A 23,372-nucleotide genomic window follows, 5' to 3' on the forward strand; every position below is an offset into this window, starting at 1 on the left:
ACAAGTTATATGACCTCATCAGCTTAGCATCTCACACTGGCCTTCCCTGCTGAGGGCTCAGGCCTTTGGTTCTCCTCATCAAGGTCAGAATCTTCCTTTTCTAAAATAATTATGGAAACACATCTATTCTAAATAATCCTATGGCAACTTGACCCTGGAGAGGGACCCTAGTTGAAGAATGAAGTCCAGGGAATCTCCCAGCAGAGCCTGTTTGGAGCAGTTGCATCTGGGTCTGGACAAAACAAGGCTGGCTAGTTTGGGAGGGGCCTGATAACACGATTAACTCAAATGCTTCATAAACCGCTTATGGCTCTAGCTGGTTTCAGCTCCAGGAGAGACTCAGATGGTGCCTTCAATGACTGAGGCCTCTCCTGGAATGTTGCCACATGGCTGGTGTTTGAAAAAGATTCTGAAAAGGTTTTCACATGTGAATCTCTAAGACTCTGGACTTGAACAGACAGTGTATTCCTCATGCTCATTTATTTTGGCTCTGCTCTCCAGTCACACAAGAAGATGCTATGACAGAAGGGAGAGAGGGATGACCGAGAGGGATGACCACCCAGACCTTGGCCCACCTCGGAGGACTGTCACTGAACAGTGCCTTGTACAACCAAACCCCTGCCCTCCTCTCCTGGTGGGCTTTCCCGTTATTATACAGGTACAACTGTTTACGCTTGGATATCTGTTGACAACCTTTTGATCCCCAATTACTCCATTTATCTCAAAGTAGAAACAATTGTCTTGGGGACCTGAGTGTTGGACCATGGTCAGATGGTGCTGAGTGCCTGGTTGGTACCTTCTGCTTGCCTCCCATGGCCACTACACACCCTTCATCCTGCCCTCCTCAGTGGACCTCATGGGGCTCCAGCAACTAGTTCCTGGGGGGTGGGATTTAGCCATGAGGAGCCTAGAGACCAAGTAAGTGAGAGTGAGGTTGGGCCCAGGTCTTCCCTGGCTCCTTCTCTGAGCTTGGCTCCAGCCAGTTGTGTTCCTTGACTGTAGGTCACAGCTCCCTCAAGGAGGCACTGTACACAATCCACTTCCAGTTTTGGAATCCTGACAGCTGCTCCCAACTCACAGATCCAGGCCTCTTCTGAGAGGGGCTCAGCTATGCTTCCTCCTTTTGACTACAGAAGGTTCCAGATATAAGCAGTTCATCTCTTAAGAGTGTTCAGAACTCTTTTGACTACTTGGGAGGCCTTGGTCAACTGTCACTTTTATTAATTAGTTAACTCCAAGGGTGCAGAAAGCCTGCCTGGAGGGGCTTAGACAATCATTTACCCTATTTTAAAATGTAGCCCATATTTTTAGCTACACTCATTACCATAAAAGTGCCTTTCCCTCTGAAAGTGGTATATAAATTTAATGTGATCTCAATAAAAATAGGAATAGAATTTTTAAAAAGTTTTTTTTTTTTTTTTAACTTGGCTGGGTCTGAAGTTTATGAGGAAAATTTAAACTTGAAGCACAGCCAGGAAAAAAAAAAAAATCTAAAATGGAAGGGAATCAAGCTCTATCAGACATTAAAATACATATGAAGCTGTGATAATTAAATTAGCAGAACTTGTACATGACTCTATGGACAAGTAAGTGATACAGAATACAATGTTCAGAAGCAGTCTTAAACACTGAAGTTCGATGAAGATAAATTATTCACAAATGAAATTAGAATTGAGTAGCCATCTAGAAAACAATCAAGCTATAACTCAGCTTGTCACAAGGCTTAATTCTTAATAAACAATATTAATATATAAACATTTAACATTATCTATTGTAAATATATACTATATATCTATAAATATGATAAACCTAGCAACTTATATATTTATTATTTACATTTATATCATGTTTGATTCATATTTTAGCATACTGTGAATATATTTAATATAATATTTACATAAATCCATAAAAACCCTAGAAGAGACAATGGGAGAATTCTATTACAATCTCAGAGTAGAGATTGGCTACCTAACTGTAACCTGGAAGCTACAGATTTAAAAATGATAAGTTAATAATATTTAAACAAATTTAACTACATTGGAGTAAAAAAAATTACATGATAAACCCATAATAAACAAAGTCAAAGTAGAAAAAATAACTGTTATTCAGATCCTAGAACAAAAGTAAAATTTTCTGGCAGATCAAGAAGAAAAGGCTACACTCAATAGAAAACTAGGCAAAGATATAAGCAGAGTTAATAGAAAAAAGAAAAATTATTACAAATACTTATCTTTACTCATCATAAGAGAGATATAACATAAAACTATACTGAGATATCATTTTTCAGATTGCAAAATTCAAAAAGTATGATATAGGGCTGGAGTGTAGCTCAGTGGTGGAGCCCTTGCCAAGCACATGTGAGACCCTGGGTTCCATACCCAGTATTGCAAGGGGAAAAAAAAAGGTTTATTTCCTAAAGAGGCTGAAGGGAAGTAAACTCTCTCATAACCCATCAGTGAATGCAGAGATCAGGGCAATCTCTATAAAGACCATCTAATAATATCGATGTGCTCAGCAACCATCTCCAGTGATTTTCTCTCCAGACACACTCACACGAGAAATGGTGTGTGCAATGTAACACTGCTCATAATAGCAAAACTCGGGGACAGCTTAAATGTCCATTCAGAGAGGACTGGTGAAATAAATAATAGCTCGATCTTTATATGCAGCCATAAAGCAGAGCAAAGATGCTATTTGTTGAAATGAAATGATCTCCAAGAGATGGTAAGCAAAACAAAGCAAGATACAGAATAGTAGGTATGATATTAAAAAAATGGGGAAAATGAAAAAAAAAATAGGAAAAGGACAAAGAAAAAAATGCTGGAACACAGTGTATTACCTCCTTTGGTAATTCATATCTGTACACTAAAGTTATTTTTAGATCATCTGTTATATAAAATAGCAATATGTATCCTTCATGCATAGATTATAGTCTTATTATCATAAACTCTAGTCTATTATCATTGTCAGACTATTGAGATTATGTCAGTCTTGTAGTAAAAAAGAATAGCTTAATATCAGTTATTCTAAAATGAAAATTGCTTTTGGTAGAGGTCCTTCACAATAATTGGTTTATACTGAGATAACAACAAAAGACCAATCAACTGGCTTATTCCAGTGTCCCTCCAAAGATCCCATAGAAATCAGTTCCTTAAGAAGTTAACAGGTATCCCTGGAGAAAATGTAATGTGGTTAAATAAGTTCAAGAAGGCAAAGATAACCAGGTCAAGTACAGAGACTTCTTTCAACACATTCACATAGTGACTTCCCCAGGGATGGAGATAGGAGGGACATAAAATAAATGTTTCCCAAATTTCTTGGATTTTGGAGCCCTTTTGTTGACATCTCACATGGCCAGTGCTCCCTGGAGACCACTGGAAATGCTGGATTACTTAGTGAGGGGTACATTCTGTACTTGGCTCATCCAGTCAGGTTCCCCAGGGAGCTAAACTGCTCAGAATCAGATATTCCCTGGTAGGACAGTGAGATGCTTCCATGGCTCTTGGACTGCAGGTCCCACATGCAGCAACCTAGGTACTTCTGACAGCATATATGCCTTTCGTTTCCTCTCCCAAGTTCTTTTTTGTTTTTAATTTTGAGACAAGATCTTACTAAGTTGCTGAGGCTGGCCTTGAACTTGTGATCCTAGTGTCTCAGCCTCTGGGTCGCTGGGATTACAGGCATGGGCTACCTTGCCTGGCACCCTCTTCTTTCTGAATTGTCTTTTCGTTAGAACTGATGCTTTTCTTTACTGTACGTGGTTGTTTTGTGTTGTTTGGTTTGGTTGGGCCTTGCATTCCCTGAGGCACATGTAAACAGGAATTCTGCTTCAGTCACCATATAGCTCTGACTCACCATCTCTTGCATGCTTTTTTCATCCTGGGACCCTGATGCTGACCTCCATATGTCCAGTGCCCTGGACATGAGCAGGGACAAGGGTCAGAGCAGGGTCACAGAGCAGGGTACTTATCACCCACTGGACAGACTTTGTACCTCCCCAGGGGAGGGAGTTAAGTGCCAAAGACATCTCCTTTAGCAGGCTGCTGCTGGATGGGGCCATGGTTAAAGGAAGCCAATCCTGCCTGGAGGTTTCTGCTGTCCCCCTTGATAGCAGCTGGACAGAACAGACCATTCCTTAACCTGGACTGCCCTACCCCTGCTGAGCTGCCGGGAAGACCCTCAACCTGCATGGGCTGAGGGGCTGGGAGGACTGTCTGCCTTGCTTCCTATCCAGGAGAAGCCCACCAGTGCTCCACCAGCCTCAGGCTTAGACCAGGGGCTGCCTACAGCACAGGGATTCGGGGGCTTCCTGTCCCCTCCCCCAAGCACCTCTACATCATCTAGTCTTCGTTTCCATAACAGAAAAAAAAAAAAAAAAAAAAGCCTCTCCACATTCAGGATAAGACGTAGGCTGCAAATACTGCGGAAGGTGAACCCTTGGATTTAAAAGCTCTGAAGTGGAAATGACTGAAAGTGGGATTGCAGGGGGAAGATGGGAGAGGAGGGTTTTGGGAATGCAAAACCTGTGTGGTTGGAAGGAAATTACTCAGAGGAGGGGGTCCAGAGTCTCAAAGCCAGGGCTGTCCCTTTGTCTTTTGCTAAGGTCAGCGCTGAGATTCCTCATCTTCCCCAGTGGTATCTCTAAAATCCCTGTGAAGGGCATGTCTGGCTGGGGGCCGGGCTCATGCCTGTTCCCTTGAAGCACCGAGCTTGCTGGCTGTCTATGATAGCCTCTCAGTCCCTGTGCCATCTTCCCCCATGCCTGTTTCCCGCATGGCACCAGGAGACACCTGCCCCTACTCCACCCTCTCTGGGCTCCTCGGGTTCTAGGCTGCCCTCTCCCTCCCCTGTGGCTGGCTTTGTTCCTCCTGCCCAGCCCCTAGGGTCTCCCTTCCTGGCACCTTCCTTTCCAGGGCTGTGAGTCCTCCCTTTCCACATCTCCTTAGGCACCTCTCTGTCCCATTATGCTGAGCAAACCAGACAGGTAGGCTGTCCTTAGCATCGTGGACTGAGAACACTGGACACTTGGTGTGCAGAACAGTCAGGCCAGGCAGGGGCACTGGGCAGGTTGGGTGGTGAGGGTCCCAATAAGTGGGGCTGATGTGCTTGCTCCTGAACCTTGGTTGGCCACCCTTGCTACTAGGCAAATGGCTCCACGGGCACCCCACGGACACCTCATGTCCACTCTGGACCTTTAGGTAACCTCTCAAATCAGAATGGAGTTCAGTGGAAAGACCTCTGAGCTAGACCTAGGAAGCCTGACCAGAGGTGTGTGGGAATTAACACTGGATTTGTGGCCAGAAGACCTGGATTTGGATGCCCATCCTGCTTTAGGGTCATGCAAACCTGTTTACATTTCTTAATTTCTCTGACCTGTGTTTCTCAGTTGTGGAAGAGGGATGATAAGGCACATTATCAGAAGGTTGTTAAGATCAGATGACAAAGGGGATCTGGAAGCCCATGGATGGGCTCCAGAGATCTGGAACCCCAAATATTTTGTGCAGATTTTGTCTGTATGCAAATATATGCATTTTTCTAGGGAAAGGAGTCAGGTTTCTTTCTTATCCCACCCTAAAAGATAACCAAACGCTACAGTCAGAACATGGAGTTCAAGTCTTGGCTCTGACTTGGGAACAGTACTCTATGCCTCGGTTTCCTTATATATAACATGAATTTAATACATTAGTATTAGATTATTAAATCTGCCTCCCTAAGTAGAGAATTAAATGGGAGAAAATATATAAAAGTACTTAAAATAGCATTTGTAAATATTTGCTATTTTTATTTCCATTATGTGCAAACCTTGCCACATTTGGCAGTGTTGTCCTGGGAGGGGTGCAGCTAGTGAGGGGTGGAGAGGGGCGTGGCTGAGGTGGGAGTGAGGAGGGAGTAGGGGGAGAGGATTGGGATCCCCTGAGAGACTGAGTGCATGTCTCATCATCCTGAGCCTCTGAAAACTTTTCAGAAGAAAGGGATAGGGTCCAAATAAGGAAATAAAGGTACAGAATGAGCCCTGATCAGGTCTTGTGTACAAGTACATTTACTCAGGATCCAAAGGTGATCACTGCAGGGTGGTGGCCCCATCCCAGGCCCGGAGGTCCAGCTGTATTGTTGAGCTCCCCCTTTATTTCTGCCTAGTGCTCTTCTCCACCTGGGGTGAAGCCAGCTTTAGAGTTCTTTCTTTGCTTTGTCACAGAACACAAGGCAAGAGGGGACTTTAGGAGCCAACCCCTCCTCCAGAGTCTGCAGTTGGGAGCACCAGTCTCTCCCTAGGCCTCTGGGTTGGGGGTTCTCCCGGGGAACCATTACTGTCTTCCTGCCTAGGGCGGGACAGCATCCCTATCTTGATTTCTCCATTTGTTCAATAACTATTGAGTGACATTCTCTCTGGCCCACTCTGGAGCACCTGCTGAGACCACATAAGCCACATTTGTACATAGACCTCCCGGGATCCCTTCCAAATTCAAACTTTCCCTACCCCTGCTAATTTGTTTGGCAAAGGAGGTCTGAGTGGAGTTTGGGATGTTAAGTGCAGCACAGCTGCAGGCTCGCTCGGGCTACCTGGATGAAAGGACTAAATTGTCTCCAGCTGGGCAGACCCTCTTGTGGCTCTGCTGTGAGCACCCCATGTATCCATAGCCTTCCCTCTGCACCCAGGCTCACAAACAGGACCCTGGCAACCCAGGGTGTGCCCAGACCCTCCCCTGAGCACAGACCTTATGAATGGCTCCTTTAAGCTCCAGGGCCCTCTTTTGAAAACAGAAATTGTCTAGGGCCACGCCAGTAAATTTCCAGAGCTGCACTCCCGCCGCCTCTGCATCCTGAAGGTCAACGCTGTGTACAGGCTGCGGCCACCTGAGCCACTGCAGGGAGCAGGACAGGACTGGGTTACTGATTTGTGGCTGCTTGGTGGGTTTTTCCAAGGCGAGGTGTGATATTTGTTGTTTTCTTCTTTCCCTTCCTCTACGGTGGCTGTCTTTCCTTTATAAATAGGGAAGTAAAGAAGAGTTGGGAAGCTCTGCAGGGAATCCAGGACATAGCTAGGCTTCTGACACAGTTTTGTCACACTGGAGCACAATGACCTGTTGACAGTCCCAGTGGAATGGAGTTCTATACAGGCAGCGGGGGTGTCTGGTCACCTATTGATTCAACTTAACCCCGGTTAAGTAAGAGTCCCCATGCCTGCAGAGGGGAGCTTGCGTTTGGTCAAGTAATACACACAAACACACACACACACACACACACACAGACGTGCACACTCCAAACACAAGAAGCTCCTCATTGTGGAGAAAGCAGATGGGAAACCAAGGCCTGTGCCAGCTGAGCTACACTCGGAAGCCCTCACCTGCCTCTGCATTCAAGATGCATCTTTCATGTGGCTAGACTTGCTCTGTCCTTCCTCCTGCCCACTCAGGTCGGTTCTCTCTTCTTCCTCCCATCTAGTCACAAGTTCCCAGTCTGTTCATTTACTCCTCCATGGCAGCCCCATGCAGGCAGCCAGCTCACAGCCGCAGCCGTGGGGGACAGACAAGGATTGCAGAAGATGGGGTGGGGAGCTGGGACTGGGGAGGTGGGTGGAAGCATTTTCAGGGAAAGGGAAGGTCAAGGGTGGAGACACCAAAGGCTTGAAAGAAGGGCACAGTCCAGGACAGGCAGCGGGTGTAGGGTGCTGGGGGTGTGGAGAGGGCTGAGGCTGGAGACTTTAGGATGAACATCTAGGGCAGTGGCCTTGAAAGCTGAACTGGCCCCAGAGGGAATTTAAGCTAAGGTTCCTTCTCATCCTTTCCCCCCAGCAAATACGTGCACGTGATTTTTCCTCGCTGGGGAAGTGCACTCTGCTCCTTTACTGGGGATAACTCTCTCCTTAATCATCCTTGGGGACTTATCCTTTGGAGGACCCCTCATCTTAACCTCTTGTTGTTCCCCTTAATGTCCTTGTGGTCACCACATCCCAGCTGACTCCCACTGAAGCACGATCAACACTTACATTTAATTCATCTATTTCATCATTTGCTTCTACCACTTCCATCAGCTGCCTGAGGACAAAGTCTCTGGCAGCGATTTCCAAAATGAATTAAAGACAGGTAGAAACCCATGGCAAGAATCCAGGTGAGAACTCAGGCCTGCCCTGGAGTAATGGGGGAACAGGAGGAAAAGGAGGCTGAGAGCCTAGAACAGAAAGGATGGGTCAGATGTGGAGATGGGAGGTTGCAGAGTCTCATGTAGAGATGATGATGATGATGATTTGGTACCAGGGATTGAACTCAGGGGCACTCAACCACTGAGCTATATCTTCAACCCTATTTTTGTATTTTATTTACAGACAGGGTCTCACTGAGTTGCTTAGTGCCTGGCTCTGCTGAGGCTGGCTTTGAACCTCCTGCCTCAGCCTCCCAAGCTGCTGGGATTATAGGCATGCACCACCATACCCAGTTTGTATAGAGATTATTATTATTATTATTATTTTTTAACCTGAAGTTCCCAGTCCATAGCTCTTTCCGTCCCAGGCACCCAGTAAATCTGGCTGACTGGAAGCAGGGAGGCAATGGTTGGGTGTCTCAGAAATGGGTGGATGGGGTCCAGAAGCTGGCAGATCAGCCCAGCTACAGAGTCCCCTGCTACCCGGCACATTGGGAAATCCTGAAAATATCCCCAATCCATGACAGGCTGGTGCCCTAACTGCCTTAGGTCTCCATGGGAAAACAACAAAAAGGCCATTATCCAAGGAGGAGGAACCATGGTATCTTCCAAGATGGCAGCAAAAATATTTCTGGTCTCACATGCTCTTCCAGAACCCTGTACATCCCATCAAGAGGTAGACCTCTGTCCCCTCCCCTTGAACCTGGGTGAGCTTTCCTCTATCTTAATGAACAGTATTTGACAGAAGTGATGTTATGTGACTTGTGATGCTGGGTTGTAAAAGATGAGGCAGTTTCCCAGGCTCCCTCTTGAGACATACACCATTGTGTGAAGTTCAACCACTTTCAGCCCCCCATGGTAGAGAGGCCACATAAGACAGAGAGACCCCTAAGACACCAGCTGATCCAGCCTTCAGCCCCCACATCGGACATGTGGGCAAGAGGGGGCTCTCAGATGGCTCCATCCATGTCCTCATCTGACTTCAACACCTCAGGGACCCTGGGGGAGTCTCCCAGCTCAGCCTGGTCATCCTTCAGAACCACAAGAAAGAATGATCAAATGACTCATTGTTTCATTCTGGGTGGGATATACCAGATTCAAGTTTGGAGATATCAGGACCTCCCTGAGTTCTGTGCCTGGGAGTGTAAAATTTGATACATGCCAGAGACAGGAAGATGGGTCTGCTGAGCAAGTCTTCTCCTATGGCTATGCTGGCAAAAGTATCAAGCCAACACTGAGATATCAGTGTCAAGATGCCTAGGACACCCAGCTGCTCTGCAGCCCCCAGGACACCTGGACCTGAGATGTGCTCCACACTCTCTCGATGTGTTGTTTGGAAAGGTGCCTGGGCCAGGATGCCAAGGAGACAGATGCGTCTGCTGGGAAAGATGAGAGAGTCCTCCAGGAAGCAGGGAGGGCCCTACCTCCTCCCGTGGGCTCCTCCCAGGGCTGTGGAAGCTTGGCATTCCTCTCCCACAAGCTCAGCTATCCCGAGGATTCTGCCCTGCCCCTGCTCGCTCAGTGTTCTGCCTACAATGTTTACTCGTCTCTGGGGCTGTGCTCCACTGAAGGAGGCTGGCAGGTAAGGATTCCGTTTTGGGATCCTTTTTGGTTGGCCACTCCCACGTGCCAGGATCCCGGGATGTCATTCTGTGCTTTGCCGTCCAGTGACCACCCCCTGCCCCGGGATGTTATGTTTCCACATCTCTCCCTTTGCTCCCTCTCTACCAGTGGTTCCCAACTGAGGGCACTCCCAACATCCATCCATGTCTGGAGACATTTTTGTTTGTTACGCCAAGGGAAGTTTCTGGCTTCTAGTGGGTAGAAGCCAAGGATGTTGCTGAACATCTTACAATATACAGGACACCCCCTCCTCCCAGAAGAATTATCCACCTCAAATGTCAGTAGTGCCAAAGCTGAGAATCTCAGCCCTAGCTTCAATCTTGCTTGTCTCATTCCTGTCGTGCTTTGGTTTTTGCTTCCCTTGCTGACAGCTGGATAAAAGATAAACAGACAAAGACATTGAGGCTGCTTCTAGCTACATTTTACTCTTCCTGAGAAAACAGTATTTGAAGTCCCCTGCAGACCTGACACTCTGCCTGAAAGGGATGGAAGGGACAAAGGTCTCTTGGTCCTAGGAGAGAGAATCCCTGCTCTCAGGCAGCTGGGGATCTTAGCTTTAGAAGGAGAAGGAACCCTGGATGGGCCAACTTAGTCCCCTCTGGAGCTGATCAGAAGGGGCTTCTCGAGAGGAAACACGCCGGCCCAGTGCCAGGCCTGTGGCAGGGTGACTGTTGAGTCATACTGGGCTATTCCTCTTGTTACTCATTTCACAGGCTGGCAGCAGCCCAGAAAAGAATACCTCAAACCGCAGTTCCCCACACATGTCCTATCACTTGTCATTTACATCAGGGTTGGGAGAAGGAGGGGTACAAACCCTCCGCTTCACTAGCATCCCCACTTCTGCAGGAGGGGAGGCCCTAAAAAGGAAGACTGGAGGAAGATGGGGATGTGGAGGCATGACATTCCCACTCTGGATTTTGGTAGCAACTATGGAGCCTGCTGAGCCCCTTCCTTTCTCAGCCACACCCTGGATCTGCAGGACACACCTGTTGAAGTTCCATCTTTGTTCCCTGCAGCCCTGACCCTGCTGGATCATTGCTCCCATGATCACTGGCTAACACCAAAGTGTTTATCTCCTAGCACCCCAGGAGAGATGGCCCTCATGCACCGTGGCTGTCTTCCCACCAGTCAAACCTACCCCTTCCCCCTATGGTCCTGCTGCCCCCCCCCCCACCACCTCCAGAGCCATGAGGAAGGGAGGAGAAGGGGAAACCCTGCCTTGTGCTGCAGATCCTGTCTTAAACTCCTAGTCTTCAGGAACTCTCCTTCCTCACCTCCTGGAGGAATCAGAAGGACAAACTCTGTTTTCCTTGCTACTTTGCATTTACAGTGTTGAATTAAATGTAAACGTCTCACTGAGGCCAGGGACAGCAAAATGCAGGAAAAATATCAGACTGAGGGTTGGCCCACCAAGATTTTCTCACTCTTACCCTGATGCCCAGAGAGATGGAGGAATTGCCCCAGAAGCCCTGGGTTCCCAGGACCCCTTTCAGTCATGTAGTCTTAAGATGCACCCCTTGTGGGAAAAGGACTCAAGCATCATCATTCCCATTTACACTTGAGTACATGGAAACTTGTAGTTGAAAATCACAGGACACTGGAGGCAAGTGCCTGTATGGGGAAAGGAGAGTCCAGGTCATGTGGCACCAATGGCCTCTGGCCCTTCAGAGGAAACATCAGGAAGCAGTGATCATCGCAAGGCCCCAGAGAATTGGAGCAAAAGTTTCTTGGGCTTCCTCCTCAATCACACTCCTCTGCACAATTTCAGAGGTCACCAGTGCCAAGCACTAAAGCAGGGACCCAGTCATGTATTAGGACATGACTCCACCTCCCCTATCCAACTAAACTGATAGCACCGTCTTCCAGTCACACTTTCCCCAAAGATAATGTACTGGTTATTTATTTATTTACATCCTAGGAATTAAACTCTGGGCTCTTTACCACAGGGGCTCTAGAGCCACATCTCTAGCCCTTTTATTTTTTATTTTGGCACAGGGTGTTGCTAAGTTGCTGAGGCTGACCTCCAACCTTCAAACCTCCTGTCTCAGCTTTCCAAGTCGCTGGGATTACAGACATGAGCCACTACATCTGGCTCTGCTTACACTTTTTAAAACTTTACTAGGCCTCTGTCACTCCTACTCTGAACTTTATGTACATTACTTCATCTTCATTGTCCTCTGATGTAGGCACTATTATTATCCCCATTTTATAAATGAGAAAACTGAGGCTTGACAAGGATAATGGTTCACCCAAAGTGGCAGAGCCAGTATGTGGCAGAACTAAGAGGCCAGCACCTAAGTACTGGATACCCAAGTCCTTGCTCTTGCCCTTGTTTACAGATGTTTATTGATGTATGTATCCTGCTTGGCTCTGATGGGAGGACCTTCCCATCCCAAAGAGTAAAGGATAGGAGGCAGGATCCAAGAGCTCACTGTTGGCTGTACTGTCTAGTGCAGCAGCCATAGGGCACATATGGCTGTGTATATATAAATTAATACATGACAAATCAGTTCCTCAGTTGCATTAGTCATATTTCAGTTGCTCAACAACCACACGTGGCTAGTGGCTGCCATATTGGGCAGTGCAGATGGATATTTCCATCATTGCTAAAATCACTGCTGGACAGTGCTGGTCTAGCTTGTCTCATTGCACACTTGCTGACCAATCAGAGGCAGTGTTGACCACATCTTCCTCATCTTCCTGGGGCTTCACTGTATGGTGTTGCTGGCCAAGACCCACCAGATATCATGGAACACACAGACATTCATTTCTGAAATCCCAGATGAAGGTCTCTCTCTGGCTGAAACTGCTGGGGACTGATGCTGAACAAGGATCCATGGACCTTGGAATGGAGATAATATTGCTTATAAACCCGAGTCAGCCCAAAGGTAGGTGTGTGGGGTGGTGAGTGGAAGATCCGAGATTTTAGAGTTACAGAAAGTCCTAAGTAGTGGGCCTTAGGAAAATCTGATCCAACCGCCTTAGATTTGAGATGACTGAGTCCTACAGGGTGTGACCTGGCTCCTGGCCACAGGCAGCTGGTGGAAAAGCTGAGGGAATACCCATATAAGGAAAAAGTCACATCCAGATCCACAGGCCCATGGGGAGCAGGCAGGAGCCCTGTAACACCTAGTTACTTCATGGGGGAGCTCTGTCCTACCGGCCTGCTCCCAAAGCCAAGAACAGATTTGTCCTTTAGACATTGGGATGAGGCTGTTACTGTCCTATCTGACAGTCACGGCTGGGGCTAGCCAGGGCAGGACAAGGGTTTCCAGGTAGAATAGCAGGGTTAGCATCTCACCCCTGCCCTACTGGTGAGTGAGCTGAGATGCAGCAGCCTCAGGGAAGAAAAGCTGAGAAGGAGCATTTACAACAGAAGAGAAGGAGAGGAAATGGTGACTCAGGGACACTTACATCTGCCCCAGGATGTTGGTGGGGGCTGCTTCTGGGAATGAATGTGGTGCTAGGGTTGGTGATTATTTTTAAGAAAGAAAAGAATGGATTTACTTTCGCCAACAAACCAGCCAACACCCTAACTATATGCTTTTTTTTTTTTTTTTTTTTTTAACTGAACCTCCAAATCTGAACAGAGGGGCATCCTACGAAGTTCCTGCCCAGTACTCAAAACTGTCAAGGTCATCAAAAACAAGAAAAGACTGTCATAACCAAGAGAATTCCAGGGAGATGTGACAAAGACATGTAGTGTAGCATCCTGGGTGGGTGGGGGTGGATGGAACAGCTAAAGGACGTTAAGTAAAAACTAAGGAAATCTAAATAAAGTATAGACTTTAATAGTAATGTATCGATCCTGGTTCATCAACCAAAGCAAGTGAACAACACGAATGTGAGATGTTAATAACAGGGGAAGCTGGGCGTGGAGTACATGGAATTTTCTGTACTGACTTCTCTTGTTTATTTTTTAAAATAAAACTAAAACTATTCTATAAGAATGAAGTTTGTTAAAATTATTAAAGGAACCAATTATCAAGGTAGCTTTAAAATTTATCATTTTAAAATTATTTAAAACAATCATTCAACTTCTAAAATTGAAGAGTGCACTTCTGCCTCTTTATGTTTATTTTCTCCCCATAAATTTCTTTCTGCTCCTCTGAGTGTTACTATGTGGATGCGCCCCAGGTCTGCCTTCTGCCACCTCAACACTTCCTTCCTTAGATTATGAGTTTTCCAAAGGACAGGTTTCTGGCTCCCAACCCAACTTATTTCCTTTTTCTCCTTTTCCCTTTTATCCTCCATCCTCTTTCTCTTTTATGATTTGGTGAAAGGACTTTTCACATAGCTGGACTAGTAAAAACCTATGGTCCTTTGAATTTGTTCAGGATTCTACAGTGCGCCAATTGCGTTTGCCTGTATAAATCTCACTTTTCTACAGCCCTGGGAAGGAAAACTTCTCATTATAGGTGCCCCTTGACTTTCCACTGGGTTAGACCCCAATAAGCCTACTGTAAGTTGAAAATGTCCTAAGTCAAAATATGTTTAATATTTTTATGTATCAATTAAAATAGTAAATTATTTTTAAAAATGCACTTACTAAACCTAACTTACTGAACACCATAGCTTAGTCTACCTACCTTAAATATGCTCTGAGCCTCTTAAATGTGCTCAGAGCCAACAGTTGGGCAAAGTCATCAAACACAAAGCCTATTTTATGATAAAGTGTTGCATACCTCATTTTTTTTTTTTTTTTTTTTTTTGGTACTGGGGATTGAACCCAGAGACACTCAACCTCTGAGCCACATCCCTGGCCCTTTTTGTATTTTATTTAGAGACAGGATCTCACTAATTTGCTTAGGGTCTCGCTAAGTTGCTGAGGCTGGCCTTGAACTTTTGCAATCCTCCTGCCTTAGCCCTCTGAGCCACTGGAATTATAGGCATGCACCAGATGTGCCTGGCACATCTCATGTATTTTACTGAATCAAGTACTCTGTAGGATACCCTAGGAGGTGTTTCCCCATAGGATTGTGCAGTTGGCTGGGAGCTGCAGTTCACTGTTACTACCAGCATCAAGAGAGACCTGTGCCGCACACATCACTACACAGGAAAAGATCAAAATTCAAAGTATAGTTTCTCCTGAATGTGTATTGTTTTCACACTACTGTAGAGCTGAAAGTTGTAAGCTGATCTTTTTAAGCCTCAGACTTCTGCATTCTTATTATACAGAAGAAGAAATGAGGCTCAGAAAAGTTGGGTAACCTGCCCAAAGTCACATAGACTCATAAGTACTGAAGGAGCAGGACTGGAAACTTCACCTTTCTGCTGAGCTGGGCTGCACGGAGGGGCACCCTGTGGCCAAACACTTCCCAGTAAGTGTTCTGAGAGTACAGGTCATTCTTGGGGGTGGGGACAGGGTGACACAATCTCTGAGGGACCCAGAGAACAAGGGGCTGTACTTTTCAACAGTTGTGACAGTATTGCCAGCTCAGCCTCTTTCCCAGGAAGATAGATAGAGGCCTGCTGGGCACAGTGGCCTGTATCTTCCAGGCTGTGCAGTAGCCCAGTGAAAACCACCAGAAGTAGAAGAAGCTCAGACTTGGAATTTCCTGGGCCCCTGAGGGTCATTCCCCTTGGCAATCACCTGTAAGCAATTGGTCACTAACAGCAATTACAGAGCCATATTTGACTACAGGGACTGTCTGGCTGAGGCTCAGCCTTAAGTTTTTAGCCTTTCCTCCAGAAGGGCAGAATTTTCTTTGCTGAGTTTATTCCTAGCACAGTCAAATTCCGCACTGCAGGTGGCTCATTGTCAGCACAGCTCTGCAAACAGAGTGTGAATCATTTGGAGGAAGCTTTGAGGCTGAGCCTTCTGGGAAAGAGGGCGAGAGCCCTCTTTGGATTAATGACAGCTGGGAACCACAGTAAAGGTGGCAGGGCCCTGGGAGGGCACAAGTCTAAGGATGTCCCCCAACGCCGTCCCCCCCATGCCAGGTTCACTGGGTCAACTGAGTGAGTCCTGGGGTAGAAAACACACACAGAGGAAAAGAATTTCACCCAACATCACTGCTCAGCACAGCATGGTGGCAATCCAGAGGCAGGCTTGCTTCAGCCTTGGGATGACTATATGAGGTAATGGAATGACAAAAATGCTCTATGAGTTGCCCACTTGACACAGGTGACCGTCACAGTTATTATTTCATAAGTGAGATGAAAGACGATCTCAAGGCGCTCTATAAACTTCCAGCCCACGGAATAAACTCAGCTATTCAGGAACTGGGAGCATCTTTAGCAGAGCAGAATGCCACCTTAGGGAGTCTCTGAGGTTACCCAATTTATCCTCCTTCCCTCCGATTTTCAGAAGAGACTGAGGTTTTGAGTGATCAGTTGTCTACAGTCCCCCAAATACTGATGTTGCTTCATGTTGTTGCCACAGCCCCTGGTCCTGTTGTTTTTGAACATGTTGGGACTTGTTGATGGTCACCACCCCTTCACCCTTCTGTGCCCAGATGCCAGAATCAGGGTGAGAGTACAGCACACAATTTACTGTGTCATCTAACTAGGGTCCTCCAAAAGAAAAGGTCACGAGAACAAAATGGTTAATGTGGATTAAAGATAACCTTAGAAATTAAGACCTGTTACTGAGAAATTTTAAAAAGGTTTACATTTCAGCTTGTTTTTATTTGATTTGGGGCCCAGAGAGGGCAACTTCTCCCAGGAATGTAAGTTTTGTCTGTCTCCTCTCCAAATGGCTTGGCGATATTTAAATAGGACTTCAGTCACGTACTGGTTACTTGTAATTTGGCCCTTAAGATATTATTAAACTTTTGAAGTAGATGTTTAGTCCCGAAATGGTGCTTAGCAATTGCTGTGTTTATCTCTGGATTCTTCATAGTTCTCAGTGTTGGTCAAAGTGCCCAGCAACTTTCAGCCCTGTTAATCTCCATTTTTCCAACCAGTGGATTTTCTTGGAGCACCCACCTTAGGTGCCTAAGGACCCCAGGTCCTCTATATTTTGTGAAGGAAAGAAGTAGGAGATGGGGGCGGGGGTCAGACATCCTCTGGCATCTCTGCAATCTGCACACAGGGTCAAAGTTCAGATTAACCAGGTTTTGTTCTCTCAGCCCTGAGTCATGTTCTTCCCCAGATGCTGTGCTTGCCCTAATGATCTGCACAGGCCTTGATGACCCTCAGAGGTTGACATTTTTCTAGACTTCTTCTAGGGAGGCTAGCTTGAGGTTAAACACACAGGCCCTGGGGTCAGACTGCTTGCATATCAGGCCCCCACTATAGTTGTGGGTGATCTTGGCATCCTCATCTATAATATGGGAATATTCATGGTACCTTAGAGATTTTGCAAGCATAGTTTGGTGTCTGGAAAGTAGTATATGCCCACTAACTATTAACTGTTATTGTCAGGAGTATCCAAAACTGTATGAAGTGGGCAAGGAAAGAAGGTAAATTCTAGTTGATGAGTTTTGCTACTGATGGACCTGCTTGGGGAGTCAGTGGAGGCTGATGATAGGACATAGGTTTCTGGTTTTATCATAGCAAATAATCAGACCTCTCATCATAAAGCTGGAGGACCCCAAGAGTTCCAATCCTCAGTAAGCACATAACCAGAGCCAGTTCCAAATGTGGCTTGAGATAGCCTGGTCTCAGACCCTCGCCACTCAGCTACTCCAGTTAGTTTTACATAAGGGGACATCACAGTCGCTTTACAATAAGCCCTGCTTCCCACTGTTTTGCTGCCATGGTGAGTTGTCTTGCAAACACTGAGTGTGCCCTGGTCCTTCAACTTCCTCTCGGCAGCGAGTGCTTGTGTTTCCTCTTCCTTCACACTGAGTCAGTCCCTTGTCCTAAACCTCACTGAACTGATATCTTACTGTTGTCACTGGCCTGGGGAAATCCTCCTACTCATCCCTTGGCCCAGAGCCAGTCCCATGCATCACTGGTAATATTGGTTTCAGGAGGTACAGAGACCAAGGGGTGAAAACTGAAGCTCCTTTTTTTTTTTTTCTTTTTTTTTGGTGCTGAGGATATGAACTCAGGGCCTTGTGCTTGCAAGGCAAGCCCTCTACTGACTGAGCTATATCCCCAGCCCTGAAGCTCCTTGATGCTCCTCAGTGACAGCATTTTTGTAACCTCACCCAGTGCCACATGAGGTCCCATTTGTGTGTCTCTGCATGAGAATGGGGGATGGGAACAAGAAATTGCAGGGAGGTTTTGGAAATGGAAATCATCAAGCCACATGGGAAAAGAGAAGCCACACATGGTCCCTCCAGTCACAGCCTTATAGAGAGCTTGCCCGGCCTCCATCACTTACCTAGGGCTCCTTGGCAGATGTCTGTGCGGGTGGCTCCACCAACAATAAACTGGGGATCAGCGCAGATCTCCTGAGAATGAGACCCACAAAATGTTGTCAGCCTACCAGGCAGGTGCTGGCGTTATTAGGGACAGAGGGGGAGGGAAGTTAGAACACTGGGTTGGGGGTCCTTGAGACCTGAGCTCCATAGGTCAGGTCAGGTGGGGGTTGGTAGGGGACCTCCTTGGCTGAGAAGGGCAGTCATTGGACCCCACATACTCCCAACCGCCTGAAGCCTCCTTGTCTGCCAGGCCTCGAAACCCACCCCCACACTCCAGAGCCACCCTAGCTGCCATAATGGAGCCCTCTCCTGTTTATTCATGCAAATTGTTTGACTTGCATAGAATTCCTCCCTCTCCCACCATATCTTCCACACTGTCCCAGATTTCAAGGCTCCTTGCCACCCCTCCATGAAGCCCTCCTTCATAGTCCAGCACCCCAGTCATCCCCTTGAGTCCTGTCCCAAGGTCTTTGTACTCTGTAGTTGAGAGTTTCACTGTGCACTGTCTGGTGGTGCTCATGGGTGTGCCTCTGTCTTCCTAACACACATCTTCTGGAGAGCAAGGACTGGCTCTAGCCCTCCTGAATTCCTCCACAGGGCTATGATATTTGGAGCATCCAAATATTCTGTACCTGTTGTGTACCCGGTACTGTACATCAATCTCAGGAAGCCCTCTCAGGAATGAAGATGGGTATTAGCCCCATCTTACAGGCCAGGAGGTAATGTGATGTGTCCAAAGTTACACAGCTCAGAAGTGGCAGATAGCACTGTGATTGGAACTTATTGGTCTCAAGTGCAAACTCTTTCTACTCCTGTGCTGCCTCTAATTGATTAGCATTAAAACCTTAGGGGCGATTGTCACAAGCAGCTTGGTGGAAGGCGGCCTTGAACAATCCTGGCCCTTTCAGCAGCCCTTTCTGAGCATGTTTCCTGATTATGAAAAGCCCCACCCCAAAGCCACAGAGGAAGTCAGGGCCTAAATCTGAGCTTCTCTTGGCTCTAGTAACCTCAGTTTGTAAGGCTCACATCTGCTAGGAGAGCTGCTCGTGTGTGCCTCATCCCAGGACCCTAGGTCCCCTTCTCAAGCAGGTGCTTTCCTTAGGGGACACCTGGTGGCCCATCCTGACTCAGATGGTAGAGGCACTTCTAGAAGCACAGTTTGCACAGAGTACATTCCTTTCATGCTTCTCCATCAGTGTGGGGATGACAGGGACAATGAGAAAGCTCTTCTGCAAAGGAAATGAGGCCAACTTTGCCCAAGACCTGCCAGCCAAGCACTTTTCCAAAGGACGGATCCTGACTGGACTTAGAGCTAGGAGCCTCTTTATAGAGAATCATGCTGGACATCTTCCATGTGCCAGGTACTTGTCCCAGGAAGGGACATTCTGTTTCAGAAACTTTCCATTATGTTTCAGAAACTTCCTCATGCCATTGGTGGTATAGACTGAACCCTGTGCACTGAACCCTGTGGGGATGCTGAATTAAATATGGGATGTAGCTGTCAGAAGAAAGGGGCGGAGGACTTCAGCTATGGATTCTGATAACCTGATTTTGAATCCTGGTTCTTTTGTTTACTATATAGATCCTATAATGGTGGAAAGTTACTTTTTTGGTGGTGGGGGGGTGATGCTGGGAATTGAACCCAGGACCTTCTGCATGTAAGCACACACTCTACCACTGAGCTCCACTCCCACCCCAAGTTAAACCCTTGATCCCTCAGTTTCCTCATCTGTAAGATGGGGGAGATGATGACCAAGGTACTTGCCATAAATGCTTGTCCTGAGGGCTAAATGAGATAACTGTGAAGGTGCTTTGGTAAGCAGTCCCTAAGTGTTGCCCAGCATTCTTATTGTTGTTGAACAGGAAGTTGATAATATCACTGAACTTGGAGACAGGATCTTAAGGTTTGAGGCTGAGTTCAGCCAGCTAAATAAAGCAAGTCATAAGCCTCTTAGGGAAAAGTGGGGTCTGACAGCAGCTGCCCTTGCTCCTTCTGACTGGCAGCTGGGAGGATCTGATGTTCCTACCAGGGATGCTGCTGGCTTTCTCACTGTGGCCCTGCACTGGCCCTGGACTTCACTGGGACTGTAGTCGTTTCCTGCTTTATCCCCTTCCCATCTGGACTCACTCTCTTGCCAGTGTTGTGAAATCCTCTCTCAGAAAGAGCAGTGGCCCCTTCTTTCTGCAATACTCACCAGCTCCTCTGCCAGCCCCACCCTGCGGCATCCCCTACTCTCACTTCCTCAGGGACCCTGTTTCATTATCTCCTCCCACCTTTATCTTTAATCTCTTCCTCTTTGGTGATTCAACATCTCAACACATTCAAGTTACTCTCATCTGAAAAATGGCCTCTCAGACCCCAGGTCTCATAATACTTTCCAATTTCTCTCTCTCCCTGTCTCTCCCTCCCTTCCTTTCCCTCTCTTCACAGACACCCTTCTTAAATTAATGAACCACATTCTTCTTCATTTCCAGTTCTCTTCCTCTGGAATCTACAGGAATCTGGCTTTTACTCACATCTTTCCAATGAAAACCACTCTGCTCTAGCCACTAATGACCTGCTTGAATCCAAATCCAGTGGAATGATTTTGTTCCCCTTGTCCAACACCTGCAACGTTTGACAAGGTAGCATGGAGCAGAACGGGCAACAGTAAGGTGTGGGTTCTAACCATGCACAGGCTAGACCTGGCTTCATCCTGCACACCTGGTTGACTCTGAGCAAGTAAGTAACCTTCCCAAACCTCCATTCATCAACTGCTGAATGGGAATAATCGTAGACACAGTCCCTCTTGGTTGTGCAGTGCACAGTCTGCCCACATTAGGCAGTGGGCCTAAAATGGCTCTAGATCTCTATTTCCCTACCTGGAAGTCCCATAAGCATTTCCAACTATTGTGGGTTCTGCCTTTCCCCCTAAAAAGTCTTTAGCAACAGAAACTATTTGTACTATCTGCACTATGCCTGGCATAGAGTAGATGTTCAATAAATGCTTATTGAGTGAAAGAAAAAGTGAAGGAATGTGTGAATTTGCTATGTAAACTGTAAAGTGCCACACAAAAGTAAAGTGAACACATTCTCTGTTTATGTATCACTTTTACAACCAGAATTACATTTGAAATTCATGCCAATCTTATGTTCATTCATTCTACAAGTAATCATTGTCTTTTTTTGTTCACTGATGTACCCGAGCCTTTGGGACAGTGGCTGTCATATAATAGGCACTCAATAAATATTAATGAATGAATGAGTGAATACTGTGAAGGGCACTACTCATGCTAGGCACTAGGAGGTATATTGGTAAATATGGTCCCTGCAATTCATTAAGAGGACAAGCAAATATATGTAATTACACTTGTGTGCATGTATGTGTGTGTGTGTGTGTGTGTTGCTGGGGATTCCACCCAGAGCCTCAGGCATGCTAGGCAAGTGCACTACTACTGAGCTACACTCTAGCCCTGTAATTACATCTATACACTGTGAAAATGCAATGAAGGAAATCAGCAGAGGGCAGTGATAGAGGAGGGGGAGGAGGCTGCTAAGAATGAGTAAGAAAGATCTCTTTGGGAAGTAGACATGTGACAAAGTTCCAAAGAATGTGAATGAGCCAGACTCTTGAAACCCAGGAAAGAATATGCCTGGCAGGTGAGAGGGGGACCAAAGTAGGAAAGAATTGGGCCCCTTTGAGAAACTGGAAAGGTGACTGGCTGCACCTGATGAGCCAGAGAAGAGAAAATATGTATGCATCAAAGCCTGTTTTAGATAAACAGATGGAGGTACAACATGGTTAAATGGCTTGCCCAAGGTCACCCAGCAGGTTAGCAAGAATGAGAACCCAAGCAGGATGTGGTGGTGCACACCTGTAATTCTAGTCCCTTAGGAGGCTGAGATTGGGAGTTTGAGGTCAGGAGAACCCAAGTGCTCCATGTCCTGGTCCTCCAGTTCATACTACTTAAGGGTAGACTTTGGGATAATAGAAGGTGATTAGGGAGGCTCAGGGGTGTGGGAGCAGGGCAGGAAGGCATATTCTCATAACAGGAATCTGGAAGTTAAGATTTCCTGGGACACTTCCCCTAGGTGTGGTAGGGGAAGTCTGTTGAAGTGTCCCCTAGGAGCCGGAGCCACCAGGAGTTCAGAATGGACAAGTAGATTAGGCAGCAGAAATTGCCCCAAGGCTTGGGAAGGCAGGCGGACCCAGACTTTTAGGCGTGGGTTAAGATTTGTAGGAGCCTTAGAAGTTCCCAGGTGAGGACTCCCCAGCTAGTGGAATGTTGAGGAACTAGCTTCTGGAGCACTTCGTGTCCTTTGTTAGTTTTCAGCGTAAATGTTATGGGAGGTTTCAGCTGGAGCTGCCCTTTGCAAAGACAAACAAGAAACTCCTTTGGACAAACCTAACCACCACGACTGCATGAGACCATCCTAGTCAGGAAATGACCAGGCCTCCCTCCCTGAAGCAGACAGAACCCGAGTTAGACACTGACTTTTTTATTCTATCTAGTAGGATATTGTCTCCCAGCATCTTTCCACTGGAGTCTAGTAAAAGTTCACCCGGAGTTTTTGTTAAGTCTGAAGGCGCTTCCCCTAGAGGTCATGCTAATGGGATTTGGGGGCCCTCATGCCCCTGACCTGTCCTGAGAAGTACTGTGGGTGGAAGAGGGAAAAGGCCAGCTGGGTGGTTCCAAGGGAAGCCTCTTCTGCATGGAATCGCGGGCTCGGGCAACATGGAGAGGGTCGGCGGGCCTGCAGGGCTCTGGTTTGCGTCTGCCCCGCCCCAGCGCCCTCGGCCGGGTCCCCTAGTACCCCTAGCGGACTTGCACCCCACCCTGCTCGGGCTTCTGCCGCGCTTCCTACCGTGGGTCGCTTCCACTCGATGCCCCGAGTTTTGCTGGAGTAGGGGCCCAACTCCTTGAAGCCCAGGGACGACGGCAAAGCGGGGAAGGAGGGGTCCTGAAAAAGCGTCCCGGCCTCCAGGCACTGGTTCCGCAGCTCCTCATAGTCCTGGTTGAGGTACTTGATGGCTCTCTCGTGCGAGCCCACCCCCTCGGCCGCCTCCCGGTCCCTCGCCAGCTTGGCTGCGATGCCCGCCATGGTGCGGCCCCCGGAGCCCGCGGGGCGCGGGGAGCGAGATCCGGGCGACGCGGAGCACTGCGCTCGGCTGGGGCGCGGCCAGGACCCGGCTCACTGCAACGGACTGCGGTCGCCGCCGCTGCAGGCGATGATTCACCCGGCGGGAAGCGCCTAGGCCTGCGGGGTGTGGCCTCAGCCGCTCCCGGCCTGCTCGGCGCCCGGCCGGGGACCCA

At 47.4% G+C, this 23,372-nt stretch overlaps 1 protein-coding gene across 2 annotated transcripts in view; it reads right to left on the reverse strand.

Moving 5' to 3' along the window:
• CAPN2 (calpain 2) overlaps nt 1-23,296 on the reverse strand; it is a 52,169-nt gene extending 28,873 nt beyond the window's left edge. For both annotated transcript variants that reach the window (XM_079106682.1, XM_079106681.1), the window contains exons 1-2: nt 22,924-23,296; nt 18,038-18,107 (exon numbers count right to left, since the gene is read on the reverse strand). In XM_079106682.1, coding sequence (XP_078962808.1) covers nt 18,038-18,107; nt 22,924-23,160 — 307 coding nt within the window. In that variant the 5' untranslated portion in view covers nt 23,161-23,296. The remainder of the gene's footprint in view (nt 1-18,037; nt 18,108-22,923) is intronic.
• Between the last annotated feature and the right edge of the window lie 76 nt (nt 23,297-23,372).

Source organism: Sciurus vulgaris (genome assembly GCF_902686455.1).
Source record: "Sciurus vulgaris genome assembly, chromosome: 12".
NCBI classification, from domain to species: domain Eukaryota; kingdom Metazoa; phylum Chordata; class Mammalia; order Rodentia; family Sciuridae; genus Sciurus; species Sciurus vulgaris.